The sequence below is a fragment of the Eubalaena glacialis genome, chromosome 18 (assembly GCF_028564815.1).
Source record: "Eubalaena glacialis isolate mEubGla1 chromosome 18, mEubGla1.1.hap2.+ XY, whole genome shotgun sequence".
Lineage (NCBI taxonomy): Eukaryota > Metazoa > Chordata > Mammalia > Artiodactyla > Balaenidae > Eubalaena > Eubalaena glacialis.
Genome location: NC_083733.1, coordinates 811600 through 837717, shown reverse-complemented (window position 1 = coordinate 837717; position 26118 = coordinate 811600). Strand labels below are relative to the sequence as shown.

Below are 26118 nucleotides of genomic sequence, written 5' to 3'. Positions count from 1 at the left end.
AAGTTGCAAAAATACCCGTGTGAAGAAAGCCCGCTCGCCCTTGGCCGGTGCACTTGTCCTTCCCCTCTGCCGGGGCACCGCGCGGGCCAGCATGGGCTCCTGCAGCGTCCGTCCTCCTCTCACTGCCTGGCGCCCCTCCCTCTGCCGCTATCCCCGCCCCGCCCCCGCCCCCCCCCATGACGCCGCGTGGTGACTCCTTCCACTGCAGGCTCTCTGGGGTCAGGGTCCTCTTTGCTTGTCATGAGGGCACATCTTGAACTTGGAAGTACCTCCTAAGCCAGATGGTCACAGGCCCTTTGACCCGAATGGCAGACGCAAGGTCAGCGCAGGCGCATTGACCAAGGAGACGTGTGCAGCGTAGTGGGCCTGCGCGCTGAGCCCGCGGCGGGGCAGCAGGATTGGCGGGGCTCACAACCTCTCTGGGGTCGACCTCTCTGTGGGGTCTGTGGCTGCGGCCTCTCCATCCTCCTTTCCTTACTTCTCTTCTCCAGCCAGCACGTGGGGAGCCCCCCTGGGCTGGAGCCTGGGGAAGGAAACGCAGCAGCGGTGATGGCGCCCACCAGGCGGTGCAGTGCTGCGGTCAGGGTCCTCCCGCCTCTGAAGCCTGAGAGCTCTTGCTTCTCTGGCAGGAACCGACCGCCGAGAATCAGGAGTGGTGACCAGGGGCCTCTCGGGCCTGTGCCTGCCCCGCAAAGCGGAGGCCCAAGGGCGGACAGGACCCCTGCGAAGGCACAGGGTGCCTGGGCCAAGGGGTGCTCCCAGGCAGCAGGGAGAATCCGGTCCACTCCTGCCAGCCCAGAGCAAGGGCAGAGGGAGGCTGTGGAGGCCCGATGCCCGACGCTCAGGGGATGCTCCCTTGTCCTGGGTACGGTCAGGGTCACCTGCCCACCCTGCAGAGCATGGCTGGGCTCCTGCTGTGGATCCCCGTCTGTGTCTCCCAGTGTGCGGGTGCCCTGGCCGCGCTGGGTGGTCCGTGGCCGGCAGCCTGGGGGCACTCTGGTGCCCCAGCGTCCACGGCTCTGCAGCCATCGCTTCCTGCGTCTTGCACTTTGTCTGGCGGGACGTCAGGGGCTGGAAGAGCGGCTGGCCTCCCCACAACGGCCTGGTCCCGGTGAGGTGGTTCCAGCGTCACGGTGTTCTTTGCTGTCTCCCCGTGAGGCCCTGGGCATGGGGTAGGGGACTTTGTTTGCTGCGATGCTTCTTTTTGTGTGTCCCTCTTCCCAGCTGGCAAACTCTGCAAGCATGCGGTGTGGTCTCTCTCTTTTTTTTAAATTTAGTCATTGAGGTGTAGTTGTCTCTTTATTTATTGTTTCAATTTGCTCACTTATGTAAGAGCCAAATGCCAGCCAGCAGAGACGGGTCCATTGACAGATACAGGCCACACTGCCGTGTAACGCAGAGGTGACCAGGCCTTACGTGGAATCCTCTTGTCTTGCTAGGATGCAGACAGCCACGTGGGGTGTGGGACAAGCTGGGGCAGGAGGACAGCGGCAGCGAGTGCCGCTTCCCTTTATCCCCTTAAAATCAGGTACCTCGTGTGGCCACGTGGAAGCTGCCGCCCAGGACAGTGGGCTGATGCGTGGGTGCCAGTGCGCCCCCCGCCACCCGCCTCTCCCGTGCTCCCTCTCGCCACCTCCCCTGTCGCTGCCATGGACCGTGGATTGCTGCGCGGACCGTGGGGGTGGGGACGGGGACAGGGGCCCTGCGGGGCCTGGGCACGCTCTGCCCTGCGCTGAGTGGTGGGGTGCCGTCCCCCCGAAGGCGCTCACGTCACACGAGCAGCTGGCCATCGTCAGCCGCGTGCTTCTGCCTCGTAGGGTGAGGTGGGTCCACTACCTCTTTTCCAAGGGCCTGGTAGGAGGCGGCAGGACCCTAAATGAGGACTTTCACACGGGAAGGCGGGTCCAGTTGGCCCCCTGACGTGCCAGGTGAGCTTCTGGAGCGCTTAGCCCCGCTGTGCCTCTTGCCTGCCCCCAAATGTGCTTTTAACGTCCCTCTGGAGCCACCCCGCCTCCTCTGTTGGCTTCATCCTTTGTGTTGTGAGGACCGGCTCCTGTCCTGGGGCTGGGCAGTGGGCAGTGAGCTACACAGCCCTCCCATCAGGACGCATTGGGAGCGGGGCCCACGGCCCAAGAGGCGCCAGGCCTTTGGGGACAGGCTCTGCGGTGTGTCCGGTCCCGCCCCTGCCCCGGTCCTGCCCCCTCACCTGGGCTCCCACACCTTCCGCCAGCTCAACTCCTCCTCCTTGGAGCTTGTGTCATGGTTCCACCCGGGACTTTCCAGCAACTCCTGCCTCTGAGATGCTTTCAGATGAGGAAGCACGTGTTCTCACGCCGGCAGCTGTCGGGCACAGCCCTGGCCGCCCAACGACGGAGTGGCCCTCGAACGAGGAGTACATGTGTCAGGTGCCCTGGGTCAACACGTTCCTACGCGCCCAAACGGGGTCCCCTGTGAGGACAGCCAGCCTTTTCACTGCAGGGTGGATGGCAGGTGTGGTCTGAAGCCATGCGGTCGCCGGGAGTCCGGGTTCTGGATGCGTGCCTTGCCCCCTGCACCCAAGCTGGGTCCCCAGAGTACGGGGACTGCCCGCCCAGTCCCATGGGCAGATAGTGTAGCTCTGAGTGCTTCTGAGGCGTGGCAGCAGAAACCGGCAGCGCCCTGGCTCTGCCTGTGACCTGGTGATGTGCAGGACGGATTTTAGTCGAAGGCAGCGTTTATGGTTACGCACTATTTTAGGTTGTTTGTTATTAGAACTTCGAATTGGTGGTTCGCTTTCCCCCTCCCTGAAGAAATGAAAAAATGCCTTATCTTTCTCTGGCATGAAGAAAATGGTGACGTGTCTTAGTTTCTTTATTTTAAAGATTTTTGTTTTTTGAAGTGGACCATTTTTTAAAGTCTTTATTGCATTTGTTACAATATTGCTTCTGTTTTGGTTTTTTGGCCCTGAGGCATGGGGGATCTTAGCTCCCAGACCAGGGATTGAGCCCGCACCCCCTGTATTGGAAGGTGAAGTCCTAACCACTGGACCGCCAGGGAAGTCCCATGTCTTAGTTTCTTGCTACTTGCTTTCTGTAGACCAGAGACTCCCTGGCAGATCTGTACAAAAACTAGAATTGGTGGGTGGGTGCGTCTTTCTGGCATTGAACCCGCGATGGGTGTATAGATGAACCTAAGAACACGCTCAGATGGAGTGCTGAGAGGGATTGTACTGAGTAGGTGAGGGGTCTTGAGGAGATTCGGTTCAAAGAGTTGGTGTCGGTTCCAGAAGACCCTGACTCTGTGCTCCGCGTGTCTGTGGCCACAGAGCCTGCATGCCAGCAGCTCCTGTGCTCGGGGGCTGGTCTGTGTGTCACGGGAAGGGGCACAGCAGTGTCCGTGGACAGTGGCCATCCTTGTTCACCAAATCCATGTCCCGTCCGTGGGGAGGCGCGGCCCAATTTCAGAGATGCTAAACGTGAAAAAATGCTCCGTGGAGTTCAAAAGTTAGTATCTTGCATTTCATGCAACTTGCCTGGAAGAAGATTGTGAATATCTTTTCTTACTGTATGAAATCAGAAATCTAGGACTCAGTGCTGGGGGTGGGCAGGAAGTCCTCTCTGACTGGATGAGCTCTGGTCCCTGCTTCCTGCCCACCATACAGGCCTGCTCGCATGCGGTCAGCACGCACCTGGCCGTGGGTCCAGCGTGATGGAGGAATAAAGGGAGGGTCCACAGACAACAGGAGCTGGAGTGAACGCAGCATGGGGTTGGGTGATCGTGTCTGTAAATTAACACACAGTAGGTGTTGTCAGGACACAAGCACACAGTGATTTGAACAGGTAATGTGCAATACCAAGAATGCCTGCCCTGAGACAGAAGAGTGACTGTGATAAGAGGTCTCTGTAGGGCACCCAGTGCTGGGGAGTGCTGAGGAAGGGGACACAGGGACGTGGATTTCTAAGGTAGAATGGAACTCAGTTAGAACTGCCCATTTCTCCCTTCAGTTCTGTCAGTTTTTTTGCTTCGTATATTTTGATGGTTTGTCCTTAGGTGTGTGAATAAAGTCTATTTTTTCTGATATTAGTACAGCCACCCTGGTCTGTTTTGGTCAGTTGCTATTTGCAGGAATATCTTGATCCATCCTTTTACTTCCCATCCACCTGTGTCTCTGGATCTCAAGTGAGTTTCTTGTAGGCAGGTTATACAATTGACCCTTGAACAACATGGGTTTGCACAGGTCCACTTATATGTGGGGTTTTTTTCCAGTAAATATGCGCTACAGTATTACACGATCCACAGTTGGTTGAATCCATGAATGTGGAACCACAGATACAGAGGGCTGACTATAAAGTTAGAGACAGATTTTCAACTGTGTGGTGAGTCTCTGCCCATAACCCCCACATTGTTCAAGGGTCAACTGTCGTTGGATCATGGGTTTTTATCCATTCCACCAATCTGTCTTTAGACTGGAGAATTTAATCCATTTACATTTAAAGTAATTACTGATAAGGATGGACTTACTTCTGCTATTTGTGTTCTATGTGCCATATAGCTTTTTTTGGTCCCTAATTTCCTGCATTACTGTCTTCTTTTGTGTTCAGTTGATTTTTTGTAGTGAAATGTTTAAATTCCTTTCTCATTTCCTTTTGTGTATTTTCTCCAGCTAATTTCTTTGTGGTTGCCATGAGGATTACATTTATCATTCTAAAAATTTTAACACTAATTTGGATTTATACCAGCTTAACTTTAATAACATGCAAAAACTCTGCTCCTTTACAATTCTGTCTTTACCCCTTTCAGCTGTTGATGTCACAAGATTACATCTTTATACATTCTGTGCCCTAAAACATAAATTAATTCTTTTCAATGTATTAGTCTCCTAAATTATGTAGAAAACAAGATTTGGAGTTACAAACCAAAGTTTGTAATACTAGTTTTTACAGTGATAATTTTTTTAATGTGTTAGTCTCCTAAATCATGTAGAAAACAATATGTAATAGTGCATGTATTTACTTCTGTTGAGGTCTTTCTTTCTCCATACAGCTTCGGTGTACTGACTAGGTGCTTTCTTTTAACCTGCAGGACTCATTTGAGCGTTTCTTGCAGGGCAGGTCTAGTGGTCACAGACTTCCTCAGCTTTTGTTTATCTGGAAATGTCTTAATTTCTTCCTCACTTTTGAAGAACATTTTTAGTGGATATCGGATTCTTTGTTAACTTTTTTTTTTCTTTTAGCACTTTGAATATATGGGTGCACTGCTTCTGGCTTCCAGAGTTCTGATGAGAAATCTGCTGACATAATCTTACTGAAGATCTGCGTCCGTTTTGCCCACCCTGGCTTCCACAGTCTGTGTGCAAGCTGCTCTAGGAATACATGCACAGCTGCCTGCGGGGGCGGGAGGAGTGGTAGCTGCTACAGTGCTAAGAGCTGAAAATGACCAAAATTACCCACAGTTTACCCTCCAAGCCTTCCCCTGGAAGTTGCAAGCCTTCAACAGACTCCAGGTTTCAAAAATAGTTACATCAGACAGATTTGCCAGTGAAGTTGTTGTCCGGGTGGGAGCTGGATTCCTGGTGTTTCTTGCTCTGCCCACTTCCCCTCCAGTTACTTTCTTACTGTTGGGTTTCGAGAGTTCTTTGTCAGATATGTGATTTGCCAATATTTCCTCCCAGTTTGTGGCTTGTCTTTACATTGTCTTGTATTTCATAAAGCAGAAGTTTTAAATTTTCATGAGGTCTAATTTCTCTTTCTCTTACTTTTATGGATCATGCTTTTGGTGTTATCTCTAACTCCAGGTTACAAAGGTTTTCTCCCGAAAGTTTTATAGTTTTACAGTTTACATTTATATCTATTGTGCATTTTGGTGAATTTTTGCATTATATATGAAATTTAGTTGGAGCTTATTTTTTTCCATATCCAGGTGTTCAAATACTGTTTGCTGAAAAGACTACCCTTTCTTCTTTGCAATTTTGTCAAAAATCAATTTTACATATTTCAGCAGGTTCATATATAGATTATATATTCTCTTCCACTGATATGTGTGTCTGTTCCTTTGCAATACCACAGTCTTGACTACTGTGGCTTTATAGTAAGCCTCAGAATTGTAGTGTTATTCTACCAACTCTATTCTTGTTCAGAGTTTTTTTTTTTGGTTATTCTAGTTCTTTTGCTTGCTCATACCAATTTTAGAAATAGCTTGTCTGTATCTACAAAAAATCCTTTTGGGATCTTGGTCAAAGTTGCATTAAACCTATAGATCAATTTGGGAAGAATTAACATGTTTACCTTGATGACTCTTTCAATCCATGAACATGGTGCCCCTCTCCATTTACTTAGGCCTGCTTTGGGGGTGTGTGGGGGGGAGTGTATGTGTGAGATTTTCAGCATGCTGATGCTGAACATGTTCTGCTAGGTTTATACCTAAGTATTTCTTCTTTTCTCCATCTCTTTCTCCTCCTTTTCCTCTTCCTTTTCAACGATTGTAAATATAGAATTTTTTGGTTTTTTGTTTCCAGTTGTTTATCACTAGTGTATAGGAATACAGTTGATTCTAGTGTATTGACTTTATATCCTGTAGTAATCCTGGTAAATTTGTTTTTCAGTTTTAGGAGGGTTTTTTTTTTTTAATTCCTTGAGATTTTCTACATGCACAATTTTTTTCTGCAAATGGAACAGATTTATTTATTTATTCTTTTCCAATCTGTATGCCTTTTATTTCTTTTTCTTGCCTAATTGCCCTGACTAGGATTTCCAGTATGATGCCAAATAGGAATAGTGAGATTGGATGTCCTTGTCCTATTTCCGATTTATGGGGAAAGTATTTGGTCTTTCACTATTAAGCCTGACGGTAGCTATAGGCTTTTTGTAGATTCCATTCTATTTTTGATATGCTGAGAGGTTTTTTTTAATATATAAATTTATTTATTTATTTATATTTTATTTTTGGCTGTGTTGGGTCTTCGTTGCTGCGTGCGGGCTTTATCTAGTTGTGGCGAGCGGGGGCTACTCGTTGTTGCGGTGCACGGGCTTCTCATTGCGGTGGCTTCTCTTTTTGCAGAGCACAGGCTCTAGGCATGCGGGCTTCAGTAGTTGTGGCACACGGGCTCAGTAGTTGTGGCTCATGGGCAAAGAACACAGGCTCAGTAGTTGTGGCGCACGGGCTTAGTTGCTCCGCGGCATGTGGGATCTTCCCGGACCAGGGCTCGAACCCGTGTCCCCTGCGTTGGCAGGCGGATTCTTAATCACTGCGCCACCAGGGAAGTCCGAGAGTGTTTTTTATCATGAATGGATTTTGGATATTTTCAAATGTCTTTTTTGCATTGATTGGGTTTTCTTCATTAGGCTGCTGATATGGTGGACTGCATGGATGATTTCCCTAGTGTTTCCAGGACAGACCCCATGGCCGTGGTGGGTCATTCTTTTTATTCAGTACTGGATTTGCTTTACTAACATTTTGTTGAGGATCTTTGCGGCTCTGTTCATGAGGTATTTTGGTCTGTAGTTTTCTTTTCTTGCAAATTCTTTCTGATTTGGGTATCAAGGTAATGTAAGCATCATAAAATTAGTTGGGAGGTGTTCCCTCCTCTTTTACTTTCTGGAAGAGATTGTATATAGTTGGTGTTATGTATTTTATAGACTTTCCACTGAAACCGTCTGGGCCTAGAGGTTTCTTCTTTTGGAAGGTTTTAACTATGAATTCAGTTTCTTTAATAGTTAAAGAACTATTCAGGTCATCTATTGCATCTTGGGTGAGTTTTGGTAGGTTGTGGTTTTTGAGAAATTGAATACTTTATGCACATAGAGTTTTTCACAGTATTATTCCCTTATTGACCTTTTAATGTCTGCATAGTCTGAAGTGATATGCTCCCCACAACTCATGTTGATAATTTGTGTCTTCTATTTATTTTTTCTTTGTTATTCTTGCTAGAAGATTATCCATTTTTAAAATCTTTTTTCAAAGAATTCACTTCAGGATTCATTGAATTTTCTCCATTATTTTTCTCTTTTCAATTTTTTTTCTTTTTTTAATTTTTGGCTGCAGGCCGCGGCATGCGGGCTCTTAGCTCCCTGACCAGGGACCGATCCTGCACCCCTGCATTGGAAGGTGGAGTCTTAACCACTGGACTTCCGGGGATGTCCCTCTTCAATTTTTATTGGTTTCAGTTTTTATCTTAATTGCTTCTTCTCTTCTGCTTGCTTTTGGCTTATTTTTCTCTTTTTCTAGTTTCTTAAGGTAAAACTTCAGGTTATTGATATGAGATTTTTTTCTTTTTTTCTAATATATGCATTTAATGATATGAATGTCCCTCTAAACATTGCTTGAGCTTTACCCCTGAAATTTTGATATGTTGTGTTTTAATTTCATTCAGTTCAAAATTAATTTTCTAATTTTCCTTAAGACTTCTTCTTGACTCATGGATAATTTAGAAGTGTGTTGTTCAATTTTTCTGTTATCGATGTCCAGTTTAATTCCACTACTGTCAGAAAACATACTTGGTATTATTTCAGTTTTTTTAAGTTTGTTAAGCTGTGTTTTGTGGCCCAGAATGTGGTCTGTCTTGGTGGCTGTTCTAGTGCACGTGAGCAGAATGTGTATTCCGCTGGTTTTGGTCGGGGTGTAAACGTCAGTTAGATGAAGAAGGTTGATGGTGGTGTTCAGGTCTCTCAAAGCCATGCTGGTTTTCTGACTACCAGTTCTAGCACCAAGTGACGAGTGTTGAAGTCTCCAGTTATAATTGTGTGTCTATTTCTCCTATCAGTTTTTTTTTTTAATACATTTATTTATTTATTTATTTATTTTTGGCTGCGTTGGGTCTTTGTTGCCGCGCACAGGCTTTTCGCTAGTTGTGGCGAGCGGGGACTGCTCTTCGTTGCGGTGCGCGGGCTTCTCATTGCGGTGGCTTCTCTTGTTGTGGCGCACAGGCTCTAGGCGCACGGGTTGCAGTAGTTGTGGCTCACAGGCTCTAGAGCGCAGGCTCAGTAGCTGTGGCGCACGGGCTTAGTTGCTCCGCGGCACGTGGGATCCTCCTGGACCCCGGCTCGAACCCGTGTCCCCTGCATTGGCAGGTGGATTCTTAACCGCTGTGCCACCAGGGAAGCCCTCTCCTATCAGTTTTTTGTTTCATGCATTTTGAAAATCTGTTGCTTGGTGAACACACACTTATAATTACTATGCCTTCTTGGTGAATTGACTTTTACCATCACGTAATGCTGCTGCTAACATTCTGCTGTTAAGTTTATTTAGTTTGGTATTAATATAGCCACTTCCATTTCTTTCGATTGATGTTTGCATGGTATATATTGTTCCATCCCTTTGCTTCTAACCTACCATGGAACTGTATTTGAAGTGAGTTTCTTATAGACAGCACATAGTTGGATCATGTATGTTTTTTAATCTAATCTGAAGTTTGTCTTCTAATTGGCAAATTTAGACCATGTGCATTTAATGTGACTATTGATATGTTTGAATTTAAGCCTCTCATTTGTTATTTGCTTACTGTTCTGTCCCTTGGTTTCTCATTGCTTGACTTCTCTCTAACTGCCCTCTTTGGGGTCAATTTTGTAGTATTCCATTTTAATTTATCTGTTGAGTTTTTGAACACATGTCTTCTAGTTTTTTAGTAGTTGTTCTAGGGACTACAAAATACGTACTTCACTTTTTGAAATCTACTTTGACTCAACATTTTGACACTTCCAGAAGAACACAGAACTCCTACTACATGTACTGTCAAAGAAAAATTAATCATCACTCATGTTAAAGATGATGAGGCCGACTCAGGACCGTCACGATGGGTGTAGGAGCCACTGCAGTGGGATTTGCAGGAGGGGAGAGAGATTGAGCTCAGCTTCAGATACAGCGTCGGCAAGTGTGGGTTCACAGCCAAGGAGCAGGTGGCGTCATTGGATGGAAATTTGCTAAGAGGAAACATCAAGGGTCAAGGGGATTCTGGCTAAACCGACCTAACAGGATCTTTGAAAGCCAGGTGGTCAGACATCAACTGCGAGATGGTGGGGGATGAGGAACCCAGTCAGATATGAGGGTGAGCAGATATCAGGGCGGAGGGGGCCTCTCACTACACTGACTTAGCCGAGTTCTTGCTAAAACTGGATTTTTTCTTTAAAGGTTTTTTTTTTTTTTGCTTTATGGAAATGAGGTTAGTTTTTTTTTTTTAATGTTTTATTTATTTTATTTTATTTATTTATTTTTGGGTGCGTTGCTGTGTGCGGGCTTTCTTCTAGTTACCGCTAGTGGGGGCTGCTCTTCGTTGCAGTGTGCAGGCTTCTCATTGCTGTGTCTTCTCTTGTTGCAGAGCATGGGCTCTAGGTGTGCGGGCTTCAGTAGTTGTGGTACACGGGCTCAGTAGTTGTGGCTCGCGGGCTCTAGAGTGCAGGCTCAGTAGTTGTGGCGCATGGGCCTAGTTGCTCCACGGCATGTGGGATCTTCCCGGACCAGGGCTTGAACCTGTATCCCCTGCATTGGCAGGTGGACTCTTAACCACTGCGCCACCAGCGAAGTCCCCTAAAACTGGATTTTATAGTAAGTGCACAGATGGGCCTAGGGGAGGTTCAGGAGCCTCACTGCAGTTGGGTGGAGCAAAGGATCTTTGTCACCACTCTGCGGGTCACTTTGCCCTCTCCCTGTTATGTTGTTGTTGTCACATGTAACATCTACGTATATGGTAAGCTCCATTAAACAATGTTATAATTTTTGCTTTCAATGGTCAAAAATATTTTTAAAGTACTCATGAGGAAAAGAATAGTCAGTTTTATTCAACCAGATATTTACCAGTTCTGTTGCTTTTCCTTTACTTCTGATCTTCCAGGTTCATTCTGGTGTCATTTCTCTTCTGACTGAACATTCTGTAGTAATTCTTTTAGGTCAGATCTGCTGACGACAACTTCTCTTCTTTCTTCATCTAAGAATGTCCTTACTTTATCTTCATTCCTGAAGGTTATTTTCACTGGATTTGGAATTCTGGGTTGACAGTTATTTCAACACTTAAAAAAATGTTATTCCACTTTTTTCTGGCCTCCATTGTTTCTGCTGAGAAGTCAGTAGTCGTTTGAATGCGTCTAAGTTATGCTCTGCTGTCAAGATTTTTGTCTTTCTTTTTAGTTTTCAGTGATTGGATTATGATGTGTCTGGGCTTGTATTTCTTTGGGCTTGTCCTGTTTGGGGTTCATGGAGCTTCTTGAATCTGTACATTAATGTATTTCACCAAACTTGAAGAGTTTTAAGCCAAATTTTATCAAATATCTTTCTGCCCCTAGCTTCTCTTCTGGGAATCCGATAGCATGAATGTTAGCCCTTGTGGTACTGGTGTAGGCTTCTGAGACTCTGTTTATTTTTTCCAATAGTTTTTTCTCTGTTGTTCAGATTGGGTAATTTCTATTGTTCTGTCTTCAAATTCTCAGATTCTTTCCTTTGTAATCTCCATTTTGCTATTGAGCCCATCCAGCAAATTTTTCTTATTTCTGTTGTGTTTTTCAGTTCTAAAATTTCCATTTGGTTCTGCTCTATGTCTTTTATTTCTCTCCTGAGACTTTATATTCCCACTTATTTGCAGTGTTTTTGCCCTTACTTGTTGGAGCACATTGATAATATGTGCTTTAACATCTTTCTTAGGCACTCCCAACATCTGTGCCATCTGGTGTTGTCCTGCACTGATGGCCTTTTTCCATAAGAGTTGACACTTTCTTGGCTTTTCATGTGCTGAGCAATTTCGTATTGTGTCCTAGACATTTTGAATATTGTGTTATGAGACTCTGGATCTTGTTCACATCCAGTGGAGGATGTTGGTATTTTTGTTTTACTATTATCTAGTTGACTTAAGTCTGCAAGTTCCAACCTGCCATCTCGGGGGTTGGTTTCCATGTCAGATTATTTTCATAGCCTTTGTCTTGCCGTGCATACCTGCCCTGCAGGTGTGCCACCCCATGGCCAGGCTGACCTTGGCAGTGGAGAAGATAAAGGATGGCAGTGGAAAAAATGGTGAAATACAAATAAAGCCTGCAGTTTAGTTGAAAAAACAAACACCTCCTCTGAGCAGGCTGATGGCAGGAACTCGGCTGGGTCCAGAACATGCAGCCCGCTCCCCTCGGGTGACGTCACTCCTGTGTGAGAACCAGGGTGATGAGTCGACAGCAAGGCTTGGGAACAGAGCTGCTGTGGGGCAGGCTCTCCTCACCCTCCGCCTGCAGGGTCGGCCCCGGGGGCGTTCAGCTTGCCGTCCAGGCCTCAGACAAACAACTCAGATGATTTTACAGCACATTTCAAAGGGGCTCTGATTGTTTTTAAAAGGGGGGGATATTCTTTCCCCAGCAAAGTTCGTCCCAGGTGGGAGCTGATGAGCTGAACAGGCCTGTACGGCACTTGATCTCGGGTCACAGTTACTGCCACTGTCAGCCAACTCTGTGAGCGCGGAGCCAGCGAGGGTGCACCCGAGGGGCTCACTGGGCCCCGCGGCGTGTGTGGGGGGCCTTGCTGTATCCTTTCCTGGCATCACAGACATCGACTCCGAGTCCTCTAACACCCAGCCCCCTTCCCGCCCTCACCGTGCTCCCATCAGGGGAAACGCTGAGATCCCTGCTCCTTGACCACCTCGCTCTCCTAGGCGCCCGGCTCTCCCTCCTTAACGGGCTGCCCTGTGGGCTCCCTTCCTGCCCCGAAGCTGCCGACCCCGAGCTTGTCCAGCAGCCACGGCAGGTGTGGGCAGCTGCCCTCTCCTCCCGTGTCCGCGGTCGGTCCAAGAAACACCCTGAAGACAGAGTTTCACGGGAGCGTGGCCTTTAGAGGTGGGCAGGCAGGCAAATGGGGCCCAGCAGCGAGCTCTGGGGAAGGGAGGCGGACACCCCCCGGGCGGGGCGGGCGCAGAGGTGGTGGCCGGCGTGACCGAGGTGGGCACGGAAAGCGGCGTTGGCCGTCTTTCCCACCAAAGTGTCTAATTTCAGGAGAGCATGTGGGCCTCGGGAGGGGCGGGGGCAGGTGGAGATGTGCCCTGGAGGGGCGAGCTCTGACGCCCACCTTTCTCTCCCGTTGCAGGTGACCCCAGGGTTTGAGGAGAAGGAGGGGGAGCTCCTGGTCAGGGGTCCCTCTGTGTTCCGGGAATACTGGGACAAGCCAGAGGAGACAAAAACCGCCTTCACCTCGGACGGCTGGTTCAAAACAGGTAGGAGGGAGGGTCCAGAGGGGACGGGAGGGCCACCCGGGTACCACCGCACCGGGACGTCCCCAGAATCCTCCCTGGCGGGCAGAGATGGGGTGGGGTACACTTTGTGCTCCCGTCTTAAAGGCTGCACCTCCCACACTGCACCCCAGCCCCCTTGAGGCCTCTAGAAGGAAGGTCCTGAGGCCATGACCCTCAGGGGGCCTAGCAGCCCCCAGCCCTGTGGCCAGGCTCCCATCCTGTCCCTTGGCCCAGCAGCCCTGCACGAGGTGGTCCCTCTGCCCCTCGTGGGTCAGGACTCCCCTTCCCGAGTGACCACTGCACTCCGCCTCCGAGACCCTCCTCGGCGCGCCGCCCTCCCCGCTGCCGCCCCCTGCTTTGTAACCCCGCCCCCGTTTTCATAGAAGGAGGTTGGTGTGCACTTTGGTATGGGCCCCTCGTTACGTTACTCCCCGCCCTGAAGTCTGCACTCTGTCGCCTGCTAGAGGAGCACGCGGGGCCAGAGCCCGGGGTCTGTGCGCGGGCAGGCCGGCGCCCACCCCCCAACCTCGGAGCCCTCTCGCCGGACGCGCACCCAGGGCCCGCTCTGAGGGGCCCCACCCCTTCTGTCCCCCCCGCCCCCCTCCTCCTTGGTCCCAGCCGTCCCGTCTATGTGGACGATTTGGCAGGTACTGGGAGTATTCACGGTTGCAGCTGCATTGATTCACTGGTTTGTGTTCACACAGGACACACCGGAACAGCAGCTCGTGACAGCCAGAAGGTGGGGTTCTGGGGTTTCTCTTTTTCTTATTGCCTGTCTGTATTTCTAAAACTTTCATACTGAAAATGCATTATTTCATAATAATAGTCTTAAAGCAATATTTTCCGAAAAGGAAGGCCTGTTCCCCTGTCGTCATGTGCTGGCCTCATAATTAGAAACGCACCTCTTGGCAGGTCTTCTGTGGACCACAGAGCTGAGGAGAAAGGCAGTGTGGGGGGGGCGGCCATGACGGGGTGCCGGGTGCACCTGGGAGTGGGAAAGGAGGTGAGCGGTGGGTGTGTCCTTGGCCTGGTAACCCCTTGGGGAACTGCTCCCGGCCGATACCACACGCGTGTCTTCCCCACGGGCTCAGGCAGCGTGGGTTAGTAAGGGCAGAAATCACCTCCAGTCTGCCGCCGTCGTGGGCCTGAGGTCACCAGGTGACAGAGCCGGCGGCCACGTGCAGGACCCCCAGCAGTCTCGGGGTGCTGGGGCTCCGCTGGGTGGGGCTTGAGGGGGAAGGGGCACATGAGGGGTTCTCCTGGGGGACCTCGGGGCTCCCTTTCAGGCCCCCCCAGAGCAGAGGCCTGTGCTGGGAGCCCTGGCCGGCGCCAGCAGAGGGCTCTGTGGTTGGGGCCCGGGAGCCCAGGCCACCTGTCCGTGCGGCATATTCACAGGCGCCGCGGCTTCCCTTTGTAAACTTCGCATTCATACGGGCCAGCCTGGTGGCAGCCAACCACTATTATTGTCCTTCAAATGCAGTATTTAAGAAATACTACTTTTGAGCTAATCTTGCTTTTTTGTGTGTCCCTCCTGTAGCCCTCCGAGTGTCCTGACTTAGAAATCTGACTTCTTTGTGGCCATCCTCTTTCATTTTTAAATTCAGCTAAAGAGCTGCAACTTTTTTTCTTTAAAAGCACAGGGACCAAAGCCCTGTGGATTTTGCAGATAGCAGGGCTCGCTGAATGCTGGGCCAGCAGCGCTGCGAAGTGCAGGGCAGTCAGCGGTAAAACATTTTAGTCCCTGGTCGTGATGAATATTTCAGTTGAAAGGAATAGCATGCATTAATTATCGTAAAGAGATGTCTTTAGGAGAAAATGATTTTGAAATTCAGTTTAATTTCATTGTAATGCGCAGCAAACAGGAAGGGAGCCTGTGTGTTTAATTGGCTCTCGGGGGTGAGGCCTGGAAGCCGCGTGCCTTTGTCACAGGCCATTAGCGATACAGGCTGCATAATGAGCGCGGCAATCAGCTCACAGCTGCCGCTCCTGCGGGGAGAGCGTGATATTAAATAGAAATCAGGATGAATTAAACTTAACCCTTTCCCTGGCCAGCCCTTCCTGCCACACAGATTCTGGCCTGGGCTCGAGAGGGGCCGCACCCAGCTGGCTTCTCCTCAGAGGCCTCCTCCGTGTCTGGACGAGAGGAAAGAGGCCTCCCTCGGCCATGCCAGCCATGGCCACCCTCCCTGCCCGGCATGAAGCCTGGTTTCCATCGCCAGCCCCAGGGGTCCTGGCTGCAGCTCAGGCAGGAAATCAAAGCTCTCTATCCAGAAGCACCTCCAATGGCGACCCTGATCAGGTTCCACCTGAGCACGCCAGGCTGGGGAGAATCTTCCACACGCACGTGGGCCCAGTGCCGGCCGGGGCAGGGAGATGGCGGTGCCAGGGCCCCCCTCTGCTCAGGGCTTTACCTTGACCCTGCGGACGGAGCTGAGGACACAGGGATGCAGGGGCTGAGCTGAGCCTGCGCTACAGCCCCTCCTGCCCTCTGGACATGGGAGAAAGACTGTAGCTGAACACGAGGAAACAGAAATGGTATCTCTGCCTTATTCTAAAGAAGATCTCCTTACGCCATTTACTGTTAGAAAGTGACGTAGTAAACTGCACACACCTAATGACAAATCAACGCACTTGTAGAAGAAATTTAGGTAATTGGGGAAAAGGTCCGTAAGAAAATCCACCAGAACATTAACGGGGGTATCTGGGTGCTGAGTTTACTCCCTTTTTTTTCTTCTCTAACGAGCACATGATGTTATCAGGGGAAAACATAAAAGGCTGTTTACGTAAAAAAAAAGACTCACCAGCAGGAAACAAGAGAGCCCTGCTGTGGCCGGGTGCACACGTGGCCGAGGTCTGCAGCCTCGGTGGAGCGTGGGGTCCACTGAGAAGTCGGTGAGCGCACGACGTGAGGGCCAACTGGGGCCGAGGGAGTGGGTCCCTGAGCCCAGTAGCCCCAGTAGGAAAAACGAGCCACGGCCACGGGCAGATCGAGAGGAAGTGCAATTGGCCATAAAAATACAGAAAACGTTTTACTTCCTGGTGGTGAAAGAGCAAATGTGGAAACAGTCTCCTTTCACCAAATTGGCAGAGATTCTTCCGAAGTTGACACTTGGTGCTGTGAGGCGGGTGCTTGGCACCCGCGGGCGGGTTGTGTGTCAGGAGGGCTCCTGGGAATCCGTTCAAAGGAAACGGGGTGCGGGAGGACGCGTACGATGTTTATAAAGTGGGAAATTGGAGTCCCTTGTTCTGCGCTGGGCTTGTGGGTGCCTCGTGGTGCATCCAGACCACAGAGGATCGTGAGCCTTTTGCAACCACGACTCGAGTGATCCTGGCCTGAGGGAGCCCCTGCTGGCGTGCACCACACACGTGTGTGTGTGTGTGTGTGTCCGTCATGCGGGTTTGCACTGCCAAGCACAGACGCTAGCTGCTGTCTCTGTGTGATTGTCATCTGTTCCTTTGTTTTCTCTCTGCCAGTGTTTCCTCAGTAAGCTTCGTTCCCTTACAAACACAGAGAAGTATAAAATCTTTCCAGTTCTTGTGTGATGAAGGCCCCAGGGTGGACCCAGGCGTGAGCTCCGTCCTCTTGCCCAGCAGCTCACTCGGAGCCACGCTGAGTTCTGATGTGGTTCTCCCGAAAGCAGTGCTTTTATTTTGACCAACAATAGTTAGGAATCAGGCAGTGTGTTGAAAAGAGGGGGCCCGGTGCTTCGTGTTAGGGGTGTGACAGCACGTGTAGCTGGAGGTGGTCGACCCCTTCACGTCTGCTGACCGCGTACGACCAGAGCCCTGGGCAGGGCCCCCCAGGCCCCCCAGGACGTGTGGTGTGGTCAGGCTGCCGAGTCTGCAGGCCCCCGCCGCCCTGCGGGGCTTGGGCTCTCTGTGGAGGCGCCCTGTGAGCAGGAGGCTGGGGCTGTGTCGCGGTCCTGTCTGGTGGTCGTCCCTTTGTGTGTGTTTCACCCTTTGTTCCCCAGCGGTCATCAAGAGCTGTTCCTACATGTTCTTCTGAAATGCCCGGCTTTGTTGGAGTTAAGTCTCCGAGCCACCTGGAGCGGCTTCTGTGCGGACGGTGTGTCCCCATCCTGCGCACTCCTGCTGGACCTCTGCGCTGCCCTTTGTTTTTTGTTGTTGTTGTTGTTTGTTTTTCTGGGGTTTTTTTTGGCTGCACCAGATCTTAGTTGTGGCGTGCAGGATCTTTAGTTGGGGCATGTGGGATCTAGTTCCCCAACCAGGGATCGAACCTGGGCCCCCTGCATTGGGAGCACAGAGTCGGAACTACCGGATTGCCAGGGAAGTCCCTACGCTGCCTTTTGGCCGCAGCGTCTGACCCGGTCGGCCTCAGACCTCTGGGCAGAAGGTCTTTGTTTTTATCAAGGTCACACATGCGCAGCTGGAAGACTCCAGCGGTCTGTCCGGTTTGGGAAGAAGGACGCGTGGCCCTCGTACCCCAGCCGTGCCCATCTTGGCCACCTGGAGGCTGCCAGACGCTTGTGGACACACCGTTCAGGGTTGAGCCACATGGGAGCCGCAGTGTTTCCCGAGGCGGGAGGGCTCATCTGTTCTGGCCCCCAGTCCCCCTGGGAGACCCCCCTGTGCTTGCCACCCATGCCAGCGCACAGCTCCCACAGGCCTCCTTTCTCCTCGTCGGCCACGTTCCCCAGGAGCCTCCTGAGGCTGGGCGAGTGGGAGGTGAGCTCTGGCGAGCTCGTGTCTGCCAGTGTCTTCGTCCTGGCTGGGCCGGGTACAGGAGTCTGGGCTAGAAATTGTCTTTACTGGTGTCAGGCTTCCACGTGTGCTGCCGGCTGCAGCTGTGTTATTCCTGGCGCATCGTGACCTTTCCCCTCTTGAGGTCCTAGAGAATCTTCCCTTTGCCCTGGGAGCCCTGAAGTCGACAGGCCACGCACCCTGGGGGCTCTGGAGACCACGTCTTGTAATTCCGGGGGTTGATGGCTGATTTTCTCCCGTCTGATGCCCAGCAGGGGTCCGGGGGCCGAGAGCAGGAAGAGGGGCTGGGGAGGCCCAGCCACCGCTGCTCAGGGCCCGTGGGCTCCCGTGTTGCCGTCCACCCTCCTCCGTCCCCAGAGAAGGACTGGCGGCCGTGCGCTGAGGGCCGGTGCCCCTGCTCCTCGCTCGGCCCACCCCGCCACCTCCTGCAGGGCGCCTGGCAACCCGGCCGTAACCCGTCTCACACGGCCTCCCTCCAGCCTGCGGGGTCTGTCCGCTTGCTTTCCAGCTGCCAGTTTTCTCACCATCATGCCCTCTCCTGTCTCCCTGTGCACGGCTTTGTGCTTTGAAAACAACAGTTGCTGTTGATTTTATTTCGAGAGGGAGAGAACCAACATGTGTGTTCAGGCGAGGCTTCCGCTCTGGGAAGTTGTGTCTTCGTTTTCCTTCTAGTGTCTTCCTTGGCCTTCTGCACAGCCACGTGTGAGGGGCACAGACCCGCTGGGACCTCCTGCCTCCGTCTTCACGGGGCCTCTCCTGGGTCTTCTGTGTCTCGAATATCCCTCTGCCCCCCTCTTACGAGGACGTGTGTGATCACACTGAGGCCACTGGCTAGTCCAGGGTGGTGTTGACATCTGTCGGCACACCCTGCCTGACGGTGGTCCCGGGAAGCAGCAGGGCTCTCCCGTGGGGCCTTTCCTCACTCGGCACACAGACCCCCAGACCTCCCCCTGGGACGATGTCCGTGTGTCCTCAGCACGGTCCCTACCACTGCGGTGCCTGGCTTTTCTCAGAGGAGACCCTAATTCTCACTGCTCTTCATCAGGCTGGATGAGGGTCAGTGTAAGAGCTGGTGACGGGAGACAGTGCAAGGAAGCCGCCGTAACTGTGAGCTGGTGCGCGGGCAGGGGGCACCTGGAGATGCCACAGAAGTGATGTCTGAGCAGAGGAACAGCGAAGGGGGTCAGGCAGATGGAGAACCAGACGCTGCAGATGGGGTAGCGGGTGTGAGCACCCCTGGGGTGAGGGGCGTGGCTGGGGGGCCTGCCGTAGGGCGTGTGGGTACAGCCGTGGGGAGCTCTCACCCTGACTTAAGTTGGTGTCACACAGAGCAAAGAGGGTGCAGGCGACATGGCCAGAGGCCCCGAAGCCATGTCGGCCTTGGTATGGGCAGTGGGGGTGTCCCTGGAAGAACCAGGGCAGGGCAGTGACCCCCACCCCCAACACCGCTGCGTCTCTGGCCGGCGGAGGCCTGGCTGGGCCATTGGGTGCATTTAAGGGGCTGGTGTCCAGTGGTTGGGAAGCCGTCGGGAGACCCAATGGCTGTCCAGTGCGGAGGGGACATGGCTGGAGCCAGGGCTGCACAGCAGGAATGGGAGAGGGACCCCGGTGGGCCTCATGGGATGGGGGCAGACCGCGTCCTGTCCCTGCGGCCCGCCTGTTACTCCACGCCTGCATCCTTTCCCGCCAGCCGGCCACCTGCCCCCTCACTCTGTCCGGGGACAAGAGGGCCTCTCCTTCCTTCTGCTTCCCATCAGACAGCAGGCCCCACACCTGCAGGAGCCCAGCTCCTGCTGCGTCACAGCCCACCGCAGCCAGCCAGGCACTGCCATCCGTCTTGTTTAATAGGCTGGGGCGCCCCACGTGGCAGGTCGCCAGGAGCGCGAGCTGACGGATGGGCCTCCTGCATTGGACGGTGTGATGTATCATGAAATACTGGTGATTTATTCCAGCTAGTCACCCGTGTGCAGCGTGGGGTGTGTGAGAGCAGACGGTGAAGCATCAGCGCAGCTCTCAGAGTGTGCGGTGGGCGTCCCCACGTGCACAGGCTCACATGTCCGTGCACACGTGTGTGTGTACGCTCACACTCAGCCCCATCCCCCCGACCGCAATGCCCTGTCTGGCGTGTGGCCCCGGCCCTCGCTGACCTCGTTCCCCCCCCCCAGGTCTCTGGCGCCTCCTGAGGTGGGACCGCATGGGTCCTTAGCTGGGCAGGGCTCCTGCCAGGACCACGTCCAGGAGAAGTGGGTGGGGAAGCCCCGGCGCTGAGCATGGCGGGCGGGGGGTCCCTCCCTCCTGCCAGACACCCACGTGACACTGCGTATGGCCCGGAGCCCCGTTGGGAAAGGGCCTGCTGTGGCCCTGCTGTGGCCAGGACCCCAGGGAGGCCCTGATGCTCTTGTTTCCTGCCTCCGTGGTCCTGGGCTGTTTCACGGGGGTCCTGCCCGTCCCTGTGGGACGCCGCCACCTGCCTAGGGGCAGGGCCACGGAGGCGTCTGGCGTCGGCATCACGCGAGGTCCCAGCCGTCCGCCTGGTGCTTGCTGCCTTGCCCCAGAGAGGTGCTGAGGCTCCCAGACGCGGGGCCCACGCGTGCCGGGGAGGGTGGCGCTCACATGCGCGTGCAGCGCCGAATGCGGCCGAGCCAGGTGCCTCCCACTGACCCGAGCCTCTCCCCAGGCGACACGGCCGTGTTCAAGGACGGCAGCTACTGGATCCGCGGCCGCACGTCCGTGGACATCATCAAGAGCGGCGGCTACAAGGTCAGCGCCCTGGAGGTGGAGCGGCTCCTGCTGGCCCATCCCAGCATCACGGGTGAGCGGCTGGGTGCCCGGACCCTGACCTTTGGCTGACACAGCTGCACTTGGCCACCCGGGCTGTCTCGGGACCGGTCCAGCTGTGTCTTCCTGTGTGTGTGTTGTTGACAACACGGGGACCAGGTACCCACTGGGGGGCACACCGTCAGGGCCTGCCCCCCGCCCCCGCGTGGTCCGGGCTGGCCAGGTGCCCGCCGTGACCCCGTGCTCCGGAGTGGTGGTGTCCTGGGCCGTCCGGGCCCCTCAGAGACTCCGTATCCCGTGGCTCTGGCCGCTAGGCGGGCTTCTCCGGGGGCGGCGGGCCCCAGGCGTTTCCCGCACGTGCCCGCTGCCCTGCAGCCTGCGGTGCTCGTCCTCCTGTGTTTCTGAGGTCCCCACCCTCTCCTTTCTCCACAGACGTGGCTGTGATCGGAGTTCCAGACGTGACGTGGGGCCAGCGGGTCAGCGCAGTGGTGACCCTTCAAGAGGGACACTCGCTGTCCCACAGGGAGCTCAAAGAGTGGGCCAGGTGAGGGCTGGGCGGGTGGGCGGGGTCTCGGGCTGGGGCCTGAGGGCCAGGTGATGTGGTCCTGTAGGAGCTGCGCCTCCCGCACCGCACACACACGCACACACGCGCGTGCACACACACACACACACACACTCATACGCGCACAAAGGGCCCCAGGGAAGCTGTGTCGTGACGATGGGAGCAGATGTAGTACCCCGACCCCTGACTCAGGTGTAAGCTTCCGAGGCTGGGTCAGAGGTGGACGGGGTCCCGTGGTGAGCGAGTGCGTCCCCTCCTGGGTGTAGGAGGAACCTTGTCAAGGAAGGTCCGTCCCCAGGAGCTGAGCTCAGAGCCATCCCGACGGGACCCCGGGGCGTGGGCTGAGCGGGCTCGGGGCGGGGGCGCTGCTGGGCCCCAAGCACATGCTGAGCGCGGGGCATCACACGGGCCCCTGGGTGCTCGCTGCTGGCCCCAGGCCAGAGCTCAGAAAGGAGCTGTTAGTTACATCCCCAAGGCCTTTACTTTAGATCCAAGAGGTCCCTCCTTCTGCCCCTCTCTCCCCACACCCCCTGCCCGACTTGCCTCCTTCTCCTCTGCACTGAAGATATTTGTGGCTCATCCAACGTGATTTCACAAACAGGAGGAATCCTTGTTTATCAGGGCAGCACAGCTGGGCGATTAGATTCCCCTGGATTTGCAAAATCACAGTTGGAGCTTTGCAGTTTCACAAAGGCACGAAGAAGATTCTAGTTGGCTTTGCCGCTTTGGTTAAACAGTTGCTTTGTTAAAAGAAAGAACCTGCCATCCTTTGCTGAGAGCAGGTCTCCTGGCCCTCAAACCTGCTCCTTCACGCCCGGGGCTCCCGTTGTCCCCTCACCACAGGGGCCTGAGACCCCGGCTGGGGCGGCGCTGTGCTGTGTGCTGAGGCTTTGGGTCCCTGGGGAGATGCTCCCAGCAGGGCGGGCCTGGGGCGGGTGGTCAGCCTGCAGTCTCCACGCAGCCAGTTCCCTGGGCTTTGTGTCCTCCCATGGGGCGGTCACTGGACAGTGACCCCGCGGCTGCCCACCCCCTGGAGGGAGGGCAGGGGCCTTCCTTTCAGAGCGCAGGGCCGGCTTCGCCCCCGCATGGGGGGGAATGGGGGAGGGGCCTCACTCCGAGCTTTCCAGACGTTGGCTCGGTGAAGCTGCTCTTTCTTTCTGTGTCCTGTTCGTTGCCATTTGGGGGTCGTTTTAAAGGTTTTTTTTTTTTTTAAATAATGTCTTCCCTTTCGCTGCCATTTTTTTCATTTCTGAAGATTCTTGACTCTTACAACACCCCCAAGCAAAGGTCTGTCCTACGCCCTCCCGCAGACCCTGCGCTGTGCTCCTAGCGGAGTTGGGGGAGGCTGGCACCCCTGCCCCAGCTCAGGCACCGCGACACTTGGAGGGGCCGGCATGGCCTCTGGGCTCAGTGGCAGCACCACGTTCCCGGTCTGGGACGTGGCCCGCCCACCAAACTCTCCAGTTGCAGTGGCCCACGTGGGGCTTACACCCCGGGGAGAATTCAGAAATCCGGTGTCCAGATGGAGCAGGCGCTGCCGTCCGATCAGGCCGTGGAGGGGGGACGCTGCTGGCCCCCCGGGCCACCTCCCTTCCCCACGGGGCTGAGCGGTGGAGCTGAGGCCACCGCTGTCCCCGGGGCTTTTCCCACAGGGAAGCTGGCTTTGTAACAAACCACTCAGCCCTGCTGTGTTCCTGCCCAGGGCCTCAGTTTGCCTGGGAGCTGCTCTTGACAGTTTCCTATGAGACCAGTGGCTAAGCTGACGCCCCTCGTAGGAGAACAGGGTTTGTTCTCAGAATCCGCGGGTTTGCAGGCTTGAGAGCGTGCCCCTCCACGTCTGCAGCTTCTGCTTCTTCGTGGTGGCCGTGAGTTAGGCTTCCAGCTGTGTGTCCTGCCCTTGCTGTGACCCCACCCCGCCTGTGCGCTGTCGTCCTACCTTTTACTTTTATGTTCGTTACAAGCCCTACGCTACGTTCTTGAACACTTTTTGTTCAAATGGTTATCTCTTAAGGAGGATTCACTAATAAGGAAGATGACACGTATCCTGTGTCTGGCACTCTCCCCCCAGGGCGGCCCCTCCCACCACAGACCCTCAAGTGTGGGGAGTGGGTCAGCTGCTGGGGACCCCAAGCTCCTGTGTCTGAAGCCTTTAATTTCATCTTCATCCTTGAAAGAGACCTTCTCCGGGTTTGGGATTCTATACAGACGGGGTTTCCTTTTCCTTCGTGCTCCACTCCCGCCTCACCTACTCTTCACGCAGGGCCCTGCATCCTTACGGCTGCCCCTTGACCCGCTCCACGCTGGTGGGCGGAGAGAAGGTGGGTGCCGCCTGGGAGGTGGTCCTGGGCAGCGGGGGGCGGGGAGCGGGGGTCCCTGGTGGAGCCTCCATGACCTTTGGCCCGGAGCAGGCGATTTGCGCCAGAGCTGCCGCGAGGTAACAGCGTTCCTCGCCATCTGTGGGCGGATGGACGTAGGCACCAGCTACTGAGGCCAAGGGGTGGGGCTTCTCTGCCCGCCCTCGCTGGCCCCTTGCTGCACACGTCCTGAGTGGCCAAGGCTGTCCCTACTCCTGCGGGCCCCGAGCAGACTTCGCGGTGCCTCTGTCCCGATGCCCCGCTGTCTGTGTCACTGGCTGCAGCCACAGAGCGTGGGCCTTTGTGGGCCAGGAGGCCACGGTGGGTGGCCCCTCTCCCCACCGCCCCAGGCAGCATCTGTGCACCTGCTGGTTCCTTATCGAGGGGCCCCGTGTGCGGCCCTCGGGCAAGGAGCAGGCAGCTCTGCTCAGGAGAAGCCTAGGCGTGGTGTCCAGAGCTGCGTGGGGCTGGGCCCACCACGTGGCCATTCACAGGAGGGAGCATTGTCTAACGCTGCTCCTCCTGGGGGTGCGGGCTACAGGCCAGCTGCTGGGCCCAGACGGCCACTCCCACTGCTTGGGCACCAGGCTCCGGGGTGGGAGGGCTGGCTCCAGCTGGCGTGTGTGGTCATGGCACCCAGGGGTCTGTGAGGTGCCCACCCACCTCCCCCGGCCGTCCGGCCAGGGCTGCAGTGAATGGACCACGAGGTAGGACCAGTTCTTTCCAGCTCAAGGGCTCCGGGACGGGGTCTCGGGAGGCCTGGCCCTGGGTGAGGCTCACCCTCTCCCCCAGTGGGCAGAGGGGCGTCTCCATGCCCAGGACCAGGCCCCGACCTGCCGCGGAGGTGCCACCCTGCAGTGGCTCCTGCACTCAGGCCTGGCCTGTCTCTGCAGCGGTTTCCTGGCCCCGTACGCGGTGCCCTCGGAGCTCCTGCTGGTGGAGGAGATCCCGCGGAACCAGATGGGGAAGGTCAACAAGCAAGACCTTGTCAGGCAGCTCTACCCGCGCGACTGGGGTGCCCCCGAGACCGGGCGCCAGTGAGCCGGCTTCCCGCCTGGCCACACCTGACCGGAAGGAAACCGCCTCGTGCCCTCTGGCCCGGCCTCGTGGCCACGGCGCCCCGCACGGCTCCGTGTGCTCTGCAGTCCCCGCCCCCCAGGTCCCTGCGGGTCTGGAGGTGTCACGGGGGAAGCAGGTCTCCCTGGAAGCTCAATAAAGGCTCCACAGAGCAGCAGACGCCTGTCCTGCGCTCCTTCCCAGGGCCTGCGTGGTCCCCACCCACGGCACAGGGAGGGCCCGGTCTGCACGCGTGTGCATGGTGCGCAGGGCGGGGGTCTCTGGTGGACTCGGACGATGGTCCTGGGCGTCCAGGGGAGGGCGTTTCCCACCACACGAGCGCCTTGCTGGGGTGTCCGGCACCCGTGGCCCTGGCAGAGGCTCTCTAGGCCTTCAGGGCCAGGGACGCAGCTCATGTGACCAGAGGGTGGGGGGCAGAGTGCCTGACCCTCGGCCCCCAGAGGGGACCTCCTGGACCAGGGGTCGGCACACTCTGGGACGGGCCAGGGGGCCAGAATTGGGCTCTGGGGCCAGTGTTCCTTGTCGAGGCCGCAGCCCGGGTCCCACGGACCTCATACAGAGTCCAAAGTGCTCAGTAGCCAGAGGCCGACCACGAAAGGCCCCGCAGCTGCTCTCCTTGACCCCCATCCCCTCCCCTGTGCTGCTCCCTCCACAACACCCCCTGCCCCCTTTGGTCTTTGGATGTCTCCCTCTCCTTCCCAGACCCCCCACCTGCCCCTGCTGCCCGGCCCCCAGGTTCCCTGCCCTCCCCAGCCAACGGCAGAGGTGCCTTTGGAGGCCCAGGTGTCATGGGGAGGATGGGCAGGAGCCAGGACAGAGCCGAGGACCTGGTGGGCAGCACGTGGGGGCCAGGGCTGCTCCCCCACCCTGTGTGCGTGGCCTGTGACTCCGCGAGGCCGGCCCCGGGCACGGCGTTTGCTCGGAGGAACGTCCATCCCAGCGCCCTCCTGCCCGAGCCCTGGACACGCGCTGGTCACCCGCCTGTGCAGCAGGCCAGCCTTCCGGCCTCGGCGCTGGCCCGCAGCCCAGTACTCTCAGGGCAGCACTGGACACTCTGGCTCCTGCTGTCCTCGTGTCCTGGGACCTGGGGACCACGAGCTCCTGGGAAGAATCGGCTCCCACGTCCCCAGAGCTTTACTTCACCCCACTGGTTTGACTCTGTGTCTTAATACTGAAAATTTGATTCCTGAAAATGTTCACGTCATCATCTGCTTTCTGCTATCGTCTGTACAAAATACTTTCCGAAAAATAATGGTCATCTTGGACCAAGAACAAGACCAGGCTGGGACGCTGACAGGCTCTCAGACCATGTCCCTCAGGACGCAGAACGTGGCCTGGCCCCTGCCCGCCCCACCGCGTCGGTGCCCTTGGGCCAGGTTCATCCTCCGCTGCAACTCATGGTCGGTCCAACCCAGCCTCGCGGGGGCCCTGGTCTGGCACTGGAGACAGGCACAGCCCCA

General features: G+C 54.9%; 1 protein-coding gene across 1 annotated transcript in view; it reads left to right on the top strand.

Annotated features, from left to right (window-relative positions):
• Positions 1-25851, top strand: part of ACSF3 (acyl-CoA synthetase family member 3) — a 60028-nt gene extending 34177 nt beyond the window's left edge. The window contains exons 7-10 of the mRNA XM_061173445.1: positions 13021-13147; positions 20565-20699; positions 21098-21209; positions 24475-25851. Coding sequence (XP_061029428.1) covers positions 13021-13147; positions 20565-20699; positions 21098-21209; positions 24475-24622 — 522 coding nt within the window. The 3' untranslated portion in view covers positions 24623-25851. The remainder of the gene's footprint in view (positions 1-13020; positions 13148-20564; positions 20700-21097; positions 21210-24474) is intronic.
• The last annotated feature ends 267 nt before the right edge of the window (positions 25852-26118 follow it).